The sequence below is a fragment of the Argiope bruennichi genome, chromosome 6 (assembly GCF_947563725.1).
Source record: "Argiope bruennichi chromosome 6, qqArgBrue1.1, whole genome shotgun sequence".
Taxonomy (NCBI): domain Eukaryota; kingdom Metazoa; phylum Arthropoda; class Arachnida; order Araneae; family Araneidae; genus Argiope; species Argiope bruennichi.
In genome coordinates, this window is record NC_079156.1 from 25488310 (window position 1) to 25506208 (window position 17899).

The window sequence follows — 17899 nt, forward strand, 5'->3', positions numbered from 1 at the left end:
AGAACGATTATTCATACAAATATGAAGAAACGTTTTGTTATAGAAGATATTTTTAAAAAATTCGTCTTCAGTAGTCATATGGAAACCAAAAGCAAATGGAAACCAAAGGATGTATTAAAACTTGTTTCTAGAAAAGTTTTATAATTTTCATTGTTTAATTAGATGAGAATCATTTCTATATATAGCTCTACGAAATAATTAGAAATAGCTTTACTGAGTAAATAATGTTTATTAAGTGATATATCGACAATTGAAAGCTATGAAAAATTCAATTAATATGTCGTCGATTTTCATTTTATATTTATAGATCTAAAAAAGAATTCCTTCCTCGAAAAGTGGAAAAGTTGTTAAAGAATACCATTTGTTCCTTTATTTAATATCATTCGAATCAGTTGGAATAGTACGAAACGCTTTTCAATTAAACTAGAAGATTTGAAATTATAGTATTAAGAATTTCAATATAATAGTATCTAAGGTCAAATATCAGGATATATGAAAAGTATTCACGTATAGATAAATTCAAAAGTGAAAATGAAATCAACGAATTACGTGCAGTTATAGAAGATATTGTAAAGAAACAATTCTTTTGTGATAATTATGAAATTATTCTTTGCAAGAGCAATAATAATAAAAAAATCTGTTGATTATTATTGAATTCAAATGTGTTTTATATCTGTGTTTTTGAAATTCTTTGCATTAAGCTAAAATATAATTTATCTCCCAAAGAAAGAAGGGAAATATTTGCAGTGTATATCATTTTCGATTTTGGAACAATTGAAAATTCTTCAATTTCCTCAAAAGAAAATAAATTATTAAATAGGAATTCCAATGTTCATCTATTTTTAAATCCCGAAAGGAAATTTGGCAATTATATAAGTTAATGAACATTTATAGAAGCAGTTTCTAAAAATCGTTTGGCGCTTTAGAACGACTGATTTAAATTGTTCTGAGTTGAAATATGAATTAAAAATACAGTTTCGATTGAATGAATCATGGATAAAACGTAACGGATTTGCAACTTCTCTCGGAACATATGATATATATATAACTGAAATATTTGAATAAGATATCCACAGATAATTTTCATCATCTTTAATAACTGTGGATTAAAACTAATGAAGACGAATTTAGCTCACGTAGCAATCAACTGCTTCTAGTGTTCTTTGTCCGTATTCAAATAAAAATAACTTCGAATACAGTTGAAACGTTAGAAAATTGTCGTCAGTTGGTGTCTTTGTGTCCACAATTGGTCTTTGTGAGCCCAATCAACCACGGATTAAGCCGATGAAGGGTCCAGTTCTAGCCTTAGTGAGCAACAAATAGAGATTTGACAACAGGCTAAACAAATCAGTGCTGGATGGAATTATTCGCGATTTTCTCTAGGAAATGAATAATGAATTTTGATTTGGTGAATTCAGCTTAATTGGAATTCTTCCTCTTCGCTGCCCTCAAGGTTTGAGTCGAGTTGAGTTAATCAATGGCTGCCGTTGGAATTTGGTCGCAAGCCGGTGCTTCGACGTATCCAGAGCAATTACCGGGAGAGTTTTTGCTGGATTATGGTTGTACGTCGTAAGTAACAGTTTTTATATTACCTCATAAATTTCCTGTCAGTATTTTTTTGTGTCATATAATAGATTTTTTTCCCCTTTTTATCCAAAACGTTGCTCATTTGATGAATGAATGTGAAAGTGTTTGGGCTTAATATTCCATGCAATGATTTAGAATTCTTAAAAACTTAATTTTGGAATATTTAAGCTCGAAAAATGCCGATCAAGACAAAAATACACTTATGGAAGATTTTAAGGAATTAGTGACTCATTAATTGTTATTGGTATATGTGGTTTTTTTGATTTATATATAAAAAATATGGTCATTTTTAGACAACTTCATTATATACAATCAACAAAAAAAGTGGAACAATTATAATTACCGTATATAATGAATTCACTAAATCTGTACTAGTTAATTAGTTTTTGCAATTCTCATAAGTTAAAACCAAATGCAAATAAGTTGCTTTATTGTTTTATGTTAGTAGATTTTCGTATCAGTTCCTGATTTCTTTCAACTTAAATGCATCTAAACTTACAAATGATTCCAAATTTTGAAAATCGTTAAATTAATTATTTTTTATTTCTTCATATATTTAGGTTAGAATAGTTTCTAATACTTTCCTCATTCTTTTTTAGGATATTGAAATAAACTATACTAAAAAGGTGGAGTTTCATACGTTAAAGTACTAAAAATAATTTTTTACAGACAGAATTTTTTTTTTTTAATTCATTGAAAAGAAGCATATCGAATCGTTCTAATAATAATTATATCACTAAGAACAACAATTCCTTTTTGTAATTATATTGCAGTATGCCATTTGTTAAATAAAAATTGTTTACTAAAATTTAGTTGGTAAAAATGCAATTCAGATTTCCAGCAAGCACTGATGAGTGAGACGGTGAGAAATAATGGTAAAACGTTATTGGGAAAATGAATTAAAAACGTATTATAAGTTGTTTAATGCATTATATTAATCAAATAATTAATCGAATAATTCTATTGCAACATGCCATTTGATAAATAAAAGTCGTTTACTACTACTTAGTTGGTAAAAATGCAATTCAGATTTCCAGCAAGCACTGATGAGTGAAGCGATGAAAAATAATGGAAAATGTTATTGGGAAAATGAATTAAAAATGTATTATAAGTTGTTTAATGCATTATATTAATCGAATAACTTAAATGTAAAATAAAATGTATTGAATTTTTTTGAGAAAATCTTTTTTTCAGTATAATAAATATTCTACCGGGAAATATAAATTTATGGATTGGGTGTAAGCATTAAAATGAGTTATATAATACAACACTTTTAAAATATCCAATATACTCTCTGATGACTATTGTCGATTAATAAATTATTATTATATTTAACCATTAAAATTATGAATGAACAGGTATTGTCGTTTCAAGTGTAAAATCTAAAATATGATTTAATTGGTATTTATATTACAGCGAATATGATTAATCTGTTATTATTAACAATAAGCTTTAATATTAAATAATCAATCCATCACATTGGTTTAGTATTATTACTAATAACCACAATTATTTTTAATAATAACCGATTTCTGGTAGTAATGTTTTAAGTAAAATTGTAATACACAGAATGAAAACTCGAAATTATTTGCAAAGTAATAATAATAATAATTTTTTTTTACATAAACAGATAAACATTTTGGTTATATCTGTATATAAATTAAAAACCGCTTTTATAAGTCACTATTAAATATTTTAAGTAAGAGATATTTTCTAATGGATGCTAGAAGTGAATAATTTTACTTATAAAATAAAACTCTCACTGCATTGTCCCTCCCCCCCCCCCAAAAAAAACAAACAAAGTATCTTAACAAAAGGAAGTTACGTTTTTCACATTTTTATAATCTAACTACTTGCTGAATATATTTATAGCATTAATTAAACTTTTACCAGACGTAGAAGCTTTAATAAATGGTTTGTGTACAATAAAATAAAATGCTTTCAAACTAAAAATTGAAGGTATTTTTATTTCATTTAAAATTGTTATTTGGTATATACTAATAACAAAATATAAATATATTCGAAAAACTACAATTTTAATGCTATTGTTAACGTTCTTATTGCATCATTATTACTTAAACTTTTAGATTAAATTTTAATGCAGTATAAACCATTTTATAAGAATTTATGATTTAGATTTGCAAACTTAATTTTATTTTTAAACTTCAGATAATTTCCTTGTTAATTTGATCTGTACTTATATTAAAATACTTTAGTAAGAAAAAATTTTATAGAATTGTTTAATTAAATTACATGTACACAGAATTGTTTCATAATTCTTTACCACTTCTCTCATTCTGTTTAAATCAATTAATTTAAATAAAAATTATTATTCGAAGTAAGTGAAATAATTAGCTTAAATTTTGGTTGTGGAAAAATCAATATTTCTGTATCATAGCTTCCCTGTATTTAGAAATCACTATTTATCGATTAGTATTGATTCGTACACGCGCTTCAAAAAAATAGTTTTTCAATGTTAAAATACTTCATTAATGCAGCAAAATCACTATGATATTTATCCTTTCAAAAATAAAAAATAATTAAATTCTGCCTTTGAGGAGTAAAGATTGTTAACAAATTCCTCATATGCTTTTTCCTATATTCTTTCTGATATCTGCAGATATTTTATTTTTATCAAATAGAAGAGGTGAGGGGAAGAACAGCCTTAATAAATATTTGTTTTAAAAATGAATTTAAACTAAAAAGTTTTAATATTAAAGTAATATACGTAATTGATTTTGAATTATTAATGCACACAAAACATTCAGATTTTTTCATTAATAAAAACTCCTAATTAACAAAAAATAATTAATTTATTTATTGAATTATTGCTTTGTGAGATATTTCGTTTAAAAATTGCAGTAAAGGACGTTCAATTTTTCAGTTAATTTCTATAATCAGATGAAAGACACTAAAGAAATAAATTTTAATGGTTAACTAAAATAAACCATTCGAGCTACCGTAATTATTAATTATTATTTTGTCAAATATTTCTGTAGTATTCGCAGAAGTATATATATACAATGCAAATATTAAAAATGATTATTTGTTTCCAAAACTTTTTTTGAATAAATAACATTTGTTTTATTCTTACTTATAAAATCTTACTTCATTTCTTTCATTTCACTTTTTTTTTATAAAACTTTAATTTCTTTCTTTTCCTAAAATATATTGCATTTATTTTCATTAAAACTGTTTTGAAAAATTTATTGACTAGAAAGTTACTTTAATGAATTACTATGAAAATTCTGGTATGCTGACTGAATAATTTGTTTTATCAAAAAAACCCCAGACAGTGTTTGTTTTCTGTCTGTGAATTCATTTAATTTTCCCATTCAGGATAAACAAAATCAATTTGTAGCTTGAAAACATTTGGAAAAGTTTGTTGGGAGAAAATGAATCATCCACCATTATTCGAATAATTATTATAAGAGAGCATTGAAATATTTCATATAATATCATCCAGAAATTATTTTTCTGAAGAAAACATGAAAGCACATTTCAAATTAAAAGGATAATATTTTTTTGATTCATGAGAAATTATTCAACTAATTTAAATATATGATAATTTAGAAATAGTATAATTTTCGCTTTTTAATAGCTTTGCATTTAGGTAAGAGTCTCGATTTAATTATGGATTTTTTTTTATTTATGATTATGATAAAAGGGCAAAGAAATGTAGTTTAATATATAGTTTTCAACGTATTCATTTTTGTATCCCTTCCTTTTAAAGCATTTCTTATCATAAATTTTAATTTAAGAAATTAAGCAAAGAAGAAATGTAATATGATGGATGTAATGTGGGCAAAATATTATGCTGCTATTATAGTCATTGTAATATTAATTTCCATAATGTAAAAGAAAACTGAGACATTTTAAAAGTAATTTAGAGAAGTTAAAGTCATCTTGAAAAGTTTTCAAGCACGATATTGGCGTAACTTTGGGTTTTAGTATTAATTCTTTCTTCTATAGTCCATCATCTTCTCTTTTTTCTTATAAATTCATAGTTTAAGTTTCTATCCTATATTGAAAAGTCGATTTTGGGTGAAAATATTGATTATTATTTTGTTCAATATTCTTAATATCTGAAGAGTTTTCTTTATAAAATTATTTTTAATTTATTTGTATGTTCATTCTATTGGGAGATACATTCATTATCATAAATGCATGATTAATATTTTAATACTATTTTATAATATAAAACGGTATTTTCTCAAATTCCAAATTTTGGTAAGCTTTTCTTCTGAGTTTTAAAATATAATGCCTATTTTTGTTCAACAACTTTTTATCATTATTGTAATCTATTAGTAATCTCTTCATTTTAAAAAAATGGTTTTAATGTTTCATAAATTGAAAAAATTGAAAATTTAATTTTATTTATTAGTTGTTGAAACGCACAGTTTATTTCTTAGTTCAGGGGCTAGGTAATGCATTTCTTATCATCAAAATTCTGAACAAATCATTCAATAAACTTTTAAATTAGACATTTTGGTTTTACACCACTTTTTAATCAATCATTTTTTTTTTACGATTATAGATAGAAGAAAATGTTTTGAATTATTTCTCAGATTATTTGTAAAATCTTTTTAAAAAAATCTCAAAACTAAATGCATTTTAAAATTACTATATTTAATTTAGATTTTTTTGAAAAAAAATATGTAATAGTTTCTTCTAGAAAATAAAATTAAATCAGCGTCTTATTTCCGAATGTCATACCCATATATTTTTAATCTATAATAACGCTCATTAACCCTTCAAAGGGCCATTTTTTTCTAGTCATATTATGTTAAAATATTTTAGGCTAATAATTAGAATAAGAAAAGGGATTCATTTAACTTATTAGATAAATTTAATTTGATTAATTAATTAATTTGGTTAATTAATAATTAAATGACAAACCAAGACACATCTTTTTGTGTGTGATAAAGAACTGAAGCATCTAAGTTTCTGACTTACTAAAAAAATGTGTCAACTTATGCCAACCTACATAATCTCATACAAATATTGATAAATTTGGTGGGAAGAATACTTCCCACGGCCCTAGAAAGGGTTAAACTATATTCCAAAATGAGATTTTGACCTTTTTTCGCTGAGTTTTATTTTTATTTGAACGATTCCGTTTAAATTTATAAAGTACTATTTTCCTTACTCTTAATTATCTCTATTAATTAATAAAGAAATACGTGTGAATATGCGCTAGCATGCATTTGTGTGTGTTGACGCATTACAAGTCAAATTGTTTGACATGCAGCTTCCAAACTTTGCATATATATTCTTGGAGAATGGGAATGCTCATCTTATAGTTATTTTATAAAAATTTTAATTCGAAATTAAAATAAGTTAATGTTAAGCGAATTTTGGCATTTCTGTACGATAAACTTCGAGAATTAATTATTACATAAAAATGATTTTTGCTGTTTAAATGTTTTAAAAATTTTTTTTTCATAAAAGCAATTTAACTATCTTGTGGAAGTTTTCTGAATCTTGACACTTTTTTTTAAATATTCAGCAATATATTTAACAGTAGATTTTGCAGTAGTAGATTTAATTATTGAGAAACATTCCATAGTAGTAGCTTTAACAATAACAGTAGGTTTTATTGTCGAATTAAAATTCAAACCGTTTTCATTGTTTCATAAAAAAATTTACCAATTATTTTCTTCCATTATTGAAAACTGAGAAGTATTTTCTGTTTAAAATTTGTGTAGTTTGCAAAAAGAGCATGAGAGAGAAGTTAAAATATTGTGAAAATTAGAGGAGAATTTACCCGGATAATTATGATTTCTATAGCACTATGATGTTACGAGACTTGACTCTATTAAAATGTTTCATATATACAATGAACTGGACAGAAGTAAGTCTATTTATATGAAATCACTTTAATATCTGTCAATATTTGATGCCTAAAAATATTTTCTTGAGAAATTATGAATAGGTTATGCATAAGAAAATTGATTTAAAGTAAACACGACCAGCTGGTCAACGAAGGCGGATAGTTATTCGTAAATTTATCTTTTCTTATTTCCAAATTTTAACGATGTCGGTAAATATATTCTTAATCGAAATGGTTTCGCAAAGATTGTATTCACTTGAGAGCCGCGAATAGTAAAATTTTGAAATTTTCTGATTTTAATATCCTTAAGAATATTTCTATTCATGAAATATATACATGAGTAATTTAAAGCCATATTAATATCATAATACAATCGACAATCTAGATCTAATCTGTTGCAATTTATCTAGTTTAATTAATTCTGACGAAATAAAGTAAGCTGAGTAATACTTTAAATGGATTCATGTGCCATTAGAGTAAGACATTTTATTGGTAAATTAATACATTGACTCTTATTGCCGAAAGTAGAATTAATCAACATTTGGCTTTGACAGTTAAATTCCCTCCTTGGGGTGAAATGCTTAAATGTCTTTGAAAATTCGTAATGGCATAAGCTGACTATGGACGGTGCCAATAAAATAATTCAACTGTTTGAAGTATTTTAAGATAAATCTTTCAGCTTTTCGTAAATTTAAAGAGATAATTGTAGTGTATATTATTAAAAGAGTGACTTAACAAAAATAGGTTTTAATATCTGTATAAATTTTAGGTATAATCTTTATATTATTTTAATGTTGTGAATGCAAACACTGAATATGTGTACTCTCGACGTAATTACAGACATCAAATATTTATAATCCTTCTGTGTACCCTGCAAACACGGAAAAGGATAAATATTTAAGCTACATGCTAATAATTTAAATTTTAATCATTAATTATTGTTACAGTTTTAAATATTATCATCGAGAGGCTAATTTAATTAATTGCAGCGGATTTCAGATTTGAATGAAGAAAATTGTGAATAGATGATGAAGCAAAATTGATTTATTAATGTAATCCAATAAAATATTATAATTCGATTTCTTAGTATAAATGAAATCATGTTATTCGAAGGCTTTTATCTGTTTTGTTAGTAATTATCGTCGTGAATTTCTTTTCTGGCAATTGTTCTTGAAATAAATTTAATTTCTCAAATTTATTTTGGGCTGCATTAAATTTGAATAGTAATACAAGAATGTGGTGAAATGTATTTCTATATTTCTTGGCATCTTTCTATGACTAATTCATGTAAATATCACGAAATCGGTTTTGCCTTTTTCTGATAATGTTATAATATTTATATTTATGTTTATATATTATTTATGTTTCGTTTAGTAAAGTGTTGGCAACCGTATTAAAATACATTTGACAGTTGATAGTTTAAGAGTTAGTAAAAATAGAACATTATACGTTAGAACAACGTGTTAACGCAAAATTTATAAAAAGATAAATAAAAAAAAGTTTTTTTCCTTTAAATTGTTATATTTTTATTGAATCTTGAAATACACAGGATAGGATTATGTATGGAATAACAACAGTGCAAATGGTCTCCACAACTTTGCTGGCACATTTTGTCAAAATTTTCCATGACCATTTTGCATAAAAGTGGCTGAATTTCGTTGATGCAGCGTTGAATTTCGTCCTTCAGTGCACGTGTGTTTGTAGGCATAGACCTTTGACTTCAAATAACTCCATAAAAAGGAATCCAACGGTGTTAAATCATAAAATCTAGGGGGGGAAAGGTGGCAATTCTGAAATTTTCAAACTAAGGCCGCAAGATTTCCATTACGTTTGAAATATTGTTCAAGAATGAAAACATGTTTTTCTATAGTATAACGCTCCGTTTTTACTACAGCCTTAACTATGAACTGTCAAATTGTTTTTTTAATAGCGCTGTTAACACATTTTACAGCACAAATAGTGATAAATTCAAATCTTGCGTTAATTTTGGGACACCCTTTATATTTCTTGGCATCTTTCAGCGGGTTTTTGTGGTATTGTTATAATGTTTATATTCATGTTTTTGATTATGTTAGGATAATTACGGATGTTATACTATCAGAATTTTTCATCTGAATTCACGTTTGTACGAAATCTGGTTCACTAAATATTAAGAATTTTATTCCCATTTAAACTTTAAACAACCAAAGAATACGAATCTTATTTCCCTTACGAAATTACGAGAAAAATTCTTTTATTCCGAATTAATTTCTCTTTTCTCTTATCACTATGTAAACGATTTTATTCAGCAGTTTTAGTGTATAACATCGTGTGTGATGGCAAGTTTTACTGCTGATGAAAGAAGACTCAAATCTCATTTTTATCTTATTCGTAATTAATCTGCCTTCTTTTTTATCACTATTTAAATGACTTGTCTTCTTCTTCCTCATTGAATTGCACCATGCGTAATGGGCAGGTAGGTTTATTGCTGATGGGAGGTGATTCAGTTCCCATCTTTATCTTATTCGGAAGCAATCTGTAATTCTTATTATCATCAACCATATGATTTTACTCCTTCGTCTTATTATATCTTGCTGTGTGTGTGTTGGCAACATTATCACTGATAAGAAAAGACTCGCATCTTATCTTTCAGTGATCTAAAAAGAAGAAAAGCACTTTCTCTGTTTAATAAGGATATTTTAAATTCTTTTATGCGCATTTTAACAAATCATGATGTGTGACTCACCAGTGATACACACCTAATATCTAATACGTTTACACCTACTATATAATTATCTAGATGATATCAATTAGATAGATGATTTAAATGTTCCGTTCCCTACTACAGTTAAGAAATAGCAAAGCAGAGGGTAACTATTTAGAGAAATTATTTAAATCATGGTTTAGAGCATAATAAAGGTTAATAATAAAATGTTGTTTTGAATAAAAATCAGCTTGCCATCAAAAAGATAAAGCAAATGTTATTCCTTTGGTTCGGCTTGCTTTCAAAATTGAATGAATCGGAATCACTGCATTTTTCTTAAACAATAAAAATATTTGATGGAGTATGGCTGCACTGACAGAAAATAATTGGCTGTTACAACTCATGTGCCTTTTCAAAAATATATCAGTCCGGCGTACTCCAAATTGATAATACATAATGATAAATAAGTACATAGTGAAGTATAACACTGAGTCTCATACTCTTTTATACTTTAAAGGGATGAACTACTCGTATATTCTATAAAGAATATAGTTAATTTAATTTATTTAATCATGATAATACAAAATTATCAAGGTTGATCCTAATGCGTGCTTTGTATAGCAATAATTAAGAATCATTTTAAAACTTTCTTTAATCATAGAAGTACCAAATTAACAAATATCATGCATTTGTAACGACTTCGTTGTCAGAAGATAATCCAATTACTCGAACACCATAGACTAGAATTTTGTACTTTCTAGAATATCTCCAATGGCTTCACTGCTTATGGATTGCCACCGGGGTCGGATCACAAATAATATGAAAATAAATAGCAAATTTCTTGAAGCTGTACTGTCTTGGTATAATTATCTGGGACTGGATACTTCTTTCTAAATGTGTTCTTCAAAACGGTGAATTTTAGAAACTAATACGTAAATTTTAACTAGTTGCGTTATAATAGGTATTAACTAAGTCTATTATAACATAAGTAACAATTGAACTGGGGTTTTATTTCGCCTTTCTGTAGTAAATCCAATTTATTGATAAATATATTGCATGCAAATATAGACATATTAATACTCAAATATTTAGAATAATATATATTTGAAATAAAAAAAATATTTATTTTTTCTAGAAAAACAAAGGTAACTGACGAAATGATATTATCAGCTCTATATGGGGATAAATTATATTTATAGTGGGATCTTATTCTTTCATAAATACCCAAAAATACAATGTCATTTGACGTATTATCTGTATTAATTTTATTATACAGAGGTAACTAACTAGAAGGTCTAACTAACTTGGGGATTATTTTCCTTGACACATTTTTGAATATATAAAATTGACTCAATCTTAAAGTTATATGACTGAAGTCCCTTACTGGTATACTAAAATAATTTTCTTCATGTGCTCTTTAAACTATGAAACTGCCTCTCATATCATAATTATTCCATTTATGCTATATTCTAATGTACTGCTAGTATAGTGGTTTAATTTGACTCACGAACTGGATATTTTCAATGTTTTCTGGAAGCATAGAACTAAATGTTTTGCGCAACCTATAACATTCTAAAAGAGTTGAAATTCCATAAGAAATGAAATTACAATACACGCCCGAGTGTACGACCTAATGTGGAGGAAGGATGGCCGGATAACAAAAAGCTGGATAGGCTGGTGCTCTATGAATTCATTTCTTTTCCCACCAATACCAGAAGGCAAAGTTTTTATCCAAAACCCATAGTTATAATACTTATTTTCTCACTTCTTATTGAATATTAAGCCCACCATTTATCTCAACGTGAATCTCTAATTCAGCCACGGCCAGATATATCAGCAGTTGCCACGGCCAGCAGTTGCCGGTAATATATGGAGTTAAAATAGAAGGCTCTTGACTGGTAGTTTATATATGTCTATATACTGCACTGCACGTTTAAAGAATTTATTAGCGAAAAAGTAAGGATATAAACTGTTCATATTTTAACATAAATTCTGTAATGCTCAACTTAAATGCAGAAAACAAACAAAACATTAATGGCTTAAAATCATAGGCTTAATTCTTAAGAAATTTTACTCAAACCAGTTTTATTTTTCTCTGATAAATGATTATACCGATATGAAAATGTAACGCTAAAATAAGAGTAAAAACTTACAGTTCTTAGGTTTTGAAAAAATCTGTTATAGATGATTTAATAGACGCATTGCCTTCCTCAATTAATTATGATAAAAGAAAACTATGCCGGATAGTACGGAAGCCGGATAGTTGCGAACCGGATACTCTGGAGTGTACTGTATACCAATAAAGTTACAAAATAACTATTCCATCTAGATACCTTCTATTTTCAACACAAAATAAAGATTTAATCAACTTGAAAATAGCGAAACTTCTTTTCCCATTGTATGATGCGTCTACAAAACTAATCATACAGTTGAAAACGCTAATGACTTTCTAGTTAATTCTGAAAAGGCATGAAGATTCTGAGTCAATAAGTTGAGATTGCCAGCAGCGAAACACAAATTTTGTTAAGGAATAAACGTATGCAGCGTAAAAGGCACTCCTCGATCCCGTTCTGTTGGCTCAATCGATAAGATTGGTGCGAGAGATTTCACGGGCAAAGCCTATTCCGTTAAAAGAGCTCTTAATTTAAAGGTTCATCTGGCGATGGGCCGGGACGTGGCTGGAATGGCCGGGGTGGTTTTACTCGGAGGTAAGGGAGCTATAAAGATGGAATGATGTCTGGCCTCGTAAAGAACCAGATTGCAGTTCTTCTGTGTGTGTGATTGGTGGATTGGAGCGTGGGAAGTATTGCTGAAGATAAAAAAAAAAGGACACAGAGAACGTTGTTACATCAAATTGCCTATTTAACCAAATTATATGATTTGAAATCAGCTTGGGATCTAGAAGTGCCATGGGCAAGCTTTTAATGTAGTCATTGTTAACTGTTCATCAGTTTAACGATTATCTTTAAATTTGTATATTAAAAAAATATATATTGAGGAGAATGGATTTGTTTGGTAGAAAACTTAATAAAAGTTTGCCTTTTCTATCATTTGTTTATGCAGTTGGAATGGAATGTATTGATAATGGACTTTAGTATGGAAAATGGTATACTCTAGAAGAAATCTTTTAAAATAGTCATCGTTAACTATTCATCAGTTCAATGATTATCTTTAAATTTATTTATTGAAAAATTATGTATTAAGAAAAATGAGCTTATGTGATCGAAATTTCTTGAAAGTTTACTTTTCCCATCATTTGTGTACTGATTTCAAATAGAGTTATGTATTGATAATAGACTTTAGTATGGAAAAATGGTATAATAGTATAAATGGTATAATCTAGAAGTGTCACGAGGAAGCTTTTAAAATAGTAATTGTTATATGTTCATCAGTTCAATGATTATCTTTAAATTTATTTATTGAGAAATTATGTATTAAGAAAAATGAGCTTATGTGATCGAAATTTCTTGAAAGTTTACTTTTCCCATCATTTGTGTACTGATTTCAAATAGAGTTATGTATTGATAATAGACTTTAGTATGGAAAAATGGTATAATATTATAAATGGTATAATCTAGAAGTGTCACGAGGAAGCTTTTAAAATAGTAATTGTTATATGTTCATCAGTTCAATGATTATCTTTAAATTTATTTATTGAAAAATTATGTATTAAGAAAAATGAGCTTATGTGATAGAAATTTCTTGAAAGTTTACTTTTCCCATCATTTATGTACTGATTTCAAATAGAGTTATGTATTGATAATAGACTTTAGTATGGAAAAATGGTATAATAATATAAATGGTATAATCTAGAGGTGTCACGAGGAAGCTTTTAAAATAGTAATTGTTATATGTTCATCAGTTCAATGATTATCTTTAAATTTATGTATTAAGAAAAATGAGCTTATGTGATCGAAATTTCTTGAAAGTTTACTTTTCCCATCATTTGTGTACTGATTTCAAATAGAGTTATGTATTGATAATAGACTTTAGTATGGAAAAATGGTATAATAGTATAAATGGTATAATCTAGAAGTGTCACGAGGAAGCTTTTAAAATAGTAATTGTTATATGTTCATCAGTTCAATGATTATCTTTAAATTTATTTATTGAAAAATTATGTATTAAGAAAAATGAGCTTATGTGATAGAAATTTCTTGAAAGTTTACTTTTCCCATCATTTGTGTACTGATTTCAAATAGAGTTATGTATTGATAATAGACTTTAGTATGGAAAAATGGTATAATAGTATAAATGGTATAATCTAGAAGTGTCACGAGGAAGCTTTTAAAATAGTAATTGTTATATGTTCATCAGTTCAATGATTATCTTTAAATTTATTTATTGAGAAATTATGTATTAAGAAAAATGAGCTTATGTGATCGAAATTTCTTGAAAGTTTACTTTTCCCATCATTTGTGTACTGATTTCAAATAGAGTTATGTATTGATAATAGACTTTAGTATGGAAAAATGGTATGATAGTATAAATGGTATAATCTAGAAGTGTCATGAGGAAGCTTTTAAAATAGTAATTGTTATCTGTTCATCAGTTTAATGATTATCTTTAAATTTATTTATTGAAAAATTATGTATTGTGGAAAATATGTTTGTGTAATAGAAACTTCATGAAAGCTTACTTTATTAATCATCTGTATATTGAGTTAGAATGGAATTATGCATTATAATGGACTTTAGTGTGGAAAACGGCATAAAATAAAAAACAATGCTTTACATAAACTACAACATGTTTTGATATCCATTTCAAGTTTTATTAACAGAATGTAAAAGAACCTTAATTTGATTCTGGAGTGATATCCTTACAAAGTTTGTAAAAAATATTTTTAAACTAAAATGGAAGTTTAAAAAAAGTTGATGACAATGTAACGTAACGTCTTATATATGTGTGCATGCGTGCGTGCGTGTGTGTGTGTGCGTGTGTGTGTGTGTGTGTGTGTGTGTGTGTGTGCCAAATAATATATAATCAAAAGAGATGAAATAAATAAAAATATAACAATGAAAATAAAGAAAATGAAAAAACAGAAGATTAACTGGAGCAAAGGCGAAAAATGACTAAAACATGTTAAAAAAAGGAGAGATTACATGCAGTTTATATATATATCGATGTATTAATTGCTCAGCAGTGACAGAAATTAATGTGGACCGTAAAACGTATTACAGAATTTCTTACAACTTTTTTTCATATATTTCTCTTTTTTTACGGCTTACTTCCCTTTTTTTATTTTTATTGTTATATTTTTTATTGTATTTTCTATCTATGTCTGTGTTATTTTTCTATAAATTTTATGTAAGAATTTAAAAATGTTATTTAAATTATTTTTCAAAAAATTCCTTTCCTAACGAAGTTAATAACTCAATTAAAATAAATGAATATCAATATATACATAATGCCGAATGCTTATTTATATAGTAAGAATATTAGCTAATAGGAATGTAAATGTATTTTTAACTTATAAATTAGCATATAAATGATAAATAAATTTAAAATAAAAATAAATTGTTTGCTTTACTTATAATCTCTGTATATTGCCATATATATATAAAAAAATGTGTATTATAATATAAATAAAAAATGCATATATATATATAATAGAATTGTGTAAAACAGATCAATGTATGCGCCAATCTATGAAATATTATTAAATGTAAAATTTTTGCTTTAGAATTTCATATTTTATCAAACAAATTCTTCATTGTGAATGGGCTCTCATAGCAAATATAGAACATGAAAAAAATTGCGCTTAGCAATAACATTAATTAAAAACAAAACTTTTAATTATCTCGTCTTATATATGTGTTCATATTTAGGACAGCAGAGAAGGAAACGCTGTTGTTGATAAAAGATCAATCGACGACACTTGTTTGCCATTAAAATAATTGCTCCCATCCCTCAAACAATCACAAGCAAATTAGAAAAGGCAGTTCTGGAAGAGTAATCTAATTGTCTGAAAGAAGCTATCAACTGTGGCACGGTTCAGTGTAACAACTGGAATGGTACAACTACCCTAAAAAGCCTCTTTTATTTTTGCCGAAACAACAATTGAAACATTTCTATTTATTCTTTGTGACCACCAGAACACACAATTCAACTTTCGTCCATTTAGAGCTCCATTTTGCTCATTGTTCCAGTTGAAGAGTTTTCCTGAAGTAGCTGCCAAAATTTTCTGTCCACTTATTCCTTGTGGTAAACATTCGGTCACTTCTATCAACAGTTTTAACGAGAATTGTTTAGTTGGTTCTGAAAGTTTCAGTACAAGAAATGACTATTATTTTTCTCATTTCTTTTGATAACTTGGAAAAGATTGCTGTATATTTCATTGCTTCAAAGATTCTTGTGTTATCATTTTTTTTAACTTTCTTGAAAGCGATGCATTCAATGGAAAGTATTGTAATCATCAAAAATTTTCGAACACAAGGTTTTAGCACATTTTTATTTTTACGACTTCCTTGTCTCCGAAAAAAACCTTTTTTGGAGTTATATCTTCTTCTTCTTCTTTTTTTTTGTCTGCATGCAAATACGATGTTTCAAAAACATTTTGAATTAGACAAATAAAATTTGGTTTGTGGTCTTAACGTTATATTTATCGAATTCTGCTAAATAATTCATTCGAAATCAATTTTTTGGGTGTCTTGTCTGTCTCTCTAGCTGGTTGCCTAAGCGTGTGCAAGAAAGCATGATAACTACTAAATATTAATATTTTTAGATGTTTAAAATTTAATAAATATTTTAAACATCTAAACTGCGCATGGGAATCACACTTTTAATCTTTTCTGTCCAAAGGCTGAAAGTTTGTTGCCAGTAATTTCGCATATATATAAACGTGAGAGATTCTTAAAAATGCAATCACGTAAGTAAATGAAACTTTGATGTGATCGTGTTCTTAAAGTTGTAGTTCTGTATTAAATTTTGATTATTTGACAAATAATTGTTCTAAATACATACTCGTTTTACTTCACAGAGAATGTTTTAACTAGGTTATTTTTTTTTACAAAGAACCCAACACTTATGTTCAGGAATCTGAACATAAAAATAAGAGCACTCTTGGTGTACACGGTGTCACATTTGTAGGAAAGAGGTTGGACCAGAGCTTTATTAAAGAGAATAGAGATTGTTTGGAAAAGACCCTTCTCACTGTCTATTTTTTGTATTGATAAGTCAGCATTTACAATAAATGGCACTCGCAGTCTATTGAGAGGAATTATATCTTTTTGCATCTAAGTCAGTAATAATAAGTCCATAATATTTATTTTGATATTTCAACGATTTTTTTACAACTTAATTTTCTATGGATGGATTTCATACCACATTTCAAAAAAATATACTTAGTGTAAAAACCACTTAATAATTTCATTTATTTAGCGTATTTGATTTCTCTATTAGAAGGCCACGGTGGCCTGGTGGTAAGTTCTCGGCTCTGGAATAGGAGGGTTTCAGGTTCGGGATCCGATTTCACCGAAGAACCGACGTGTAAGCGGTCTGGTGCACGTTAAATCCGTCGGAATCAAACGCCCTCCCGCTGATGAGGTGTGGAAGTTTGGAGAGGGGAATACCCACTAAAGTACCGTTTTTGTCGTCTAACAGCGGTTCAAAATTACGAGGTCCCTCCCAAAATAGCCCTAGTGTTGCTTTAAAACGGGACGTTAATATAACTAAACTAAACTGATTTCTCGTGTCCACGGGCAGACGAACATAATTGCAAAAATGTTTTTTTAGATTCCCAGGGAGGTTTACATCTTCGATATTCGTCAAAACCTCGAATTTTATTATTTTTGTGA

At 27.5% G+C, this 17899-nt stretch overlaps 1 protein-coding gene across 2 annotated transcripts in view; it reads left to right on the plus strand.

The window, feature by feature from the left end:
* The first annotated feature begins 1462 nt into the window (after positions 1 to 1462).
* Positions 1463 to 17899, plus strand: part of LOC129971170 (potassium voltage-gated channel protein Shaker-like) — a 424803-nt gene continuing 408366 nt past the window's right edge. For both annotated transcript variants that reach the window (XM_056084701.1, XM_056084700.1), the window contains exon 1: positions 1463 to 1569. In XM_056084701.1, the coding sequence (XP_055940676.1) occupies positions 1478 to 1569 (92 nt within the window). In that variant the 5' untranslated portion in view covers positions 1463 to 1477. The remainder of the gene's footprint in view (positions 1570 to 17899) is intronic.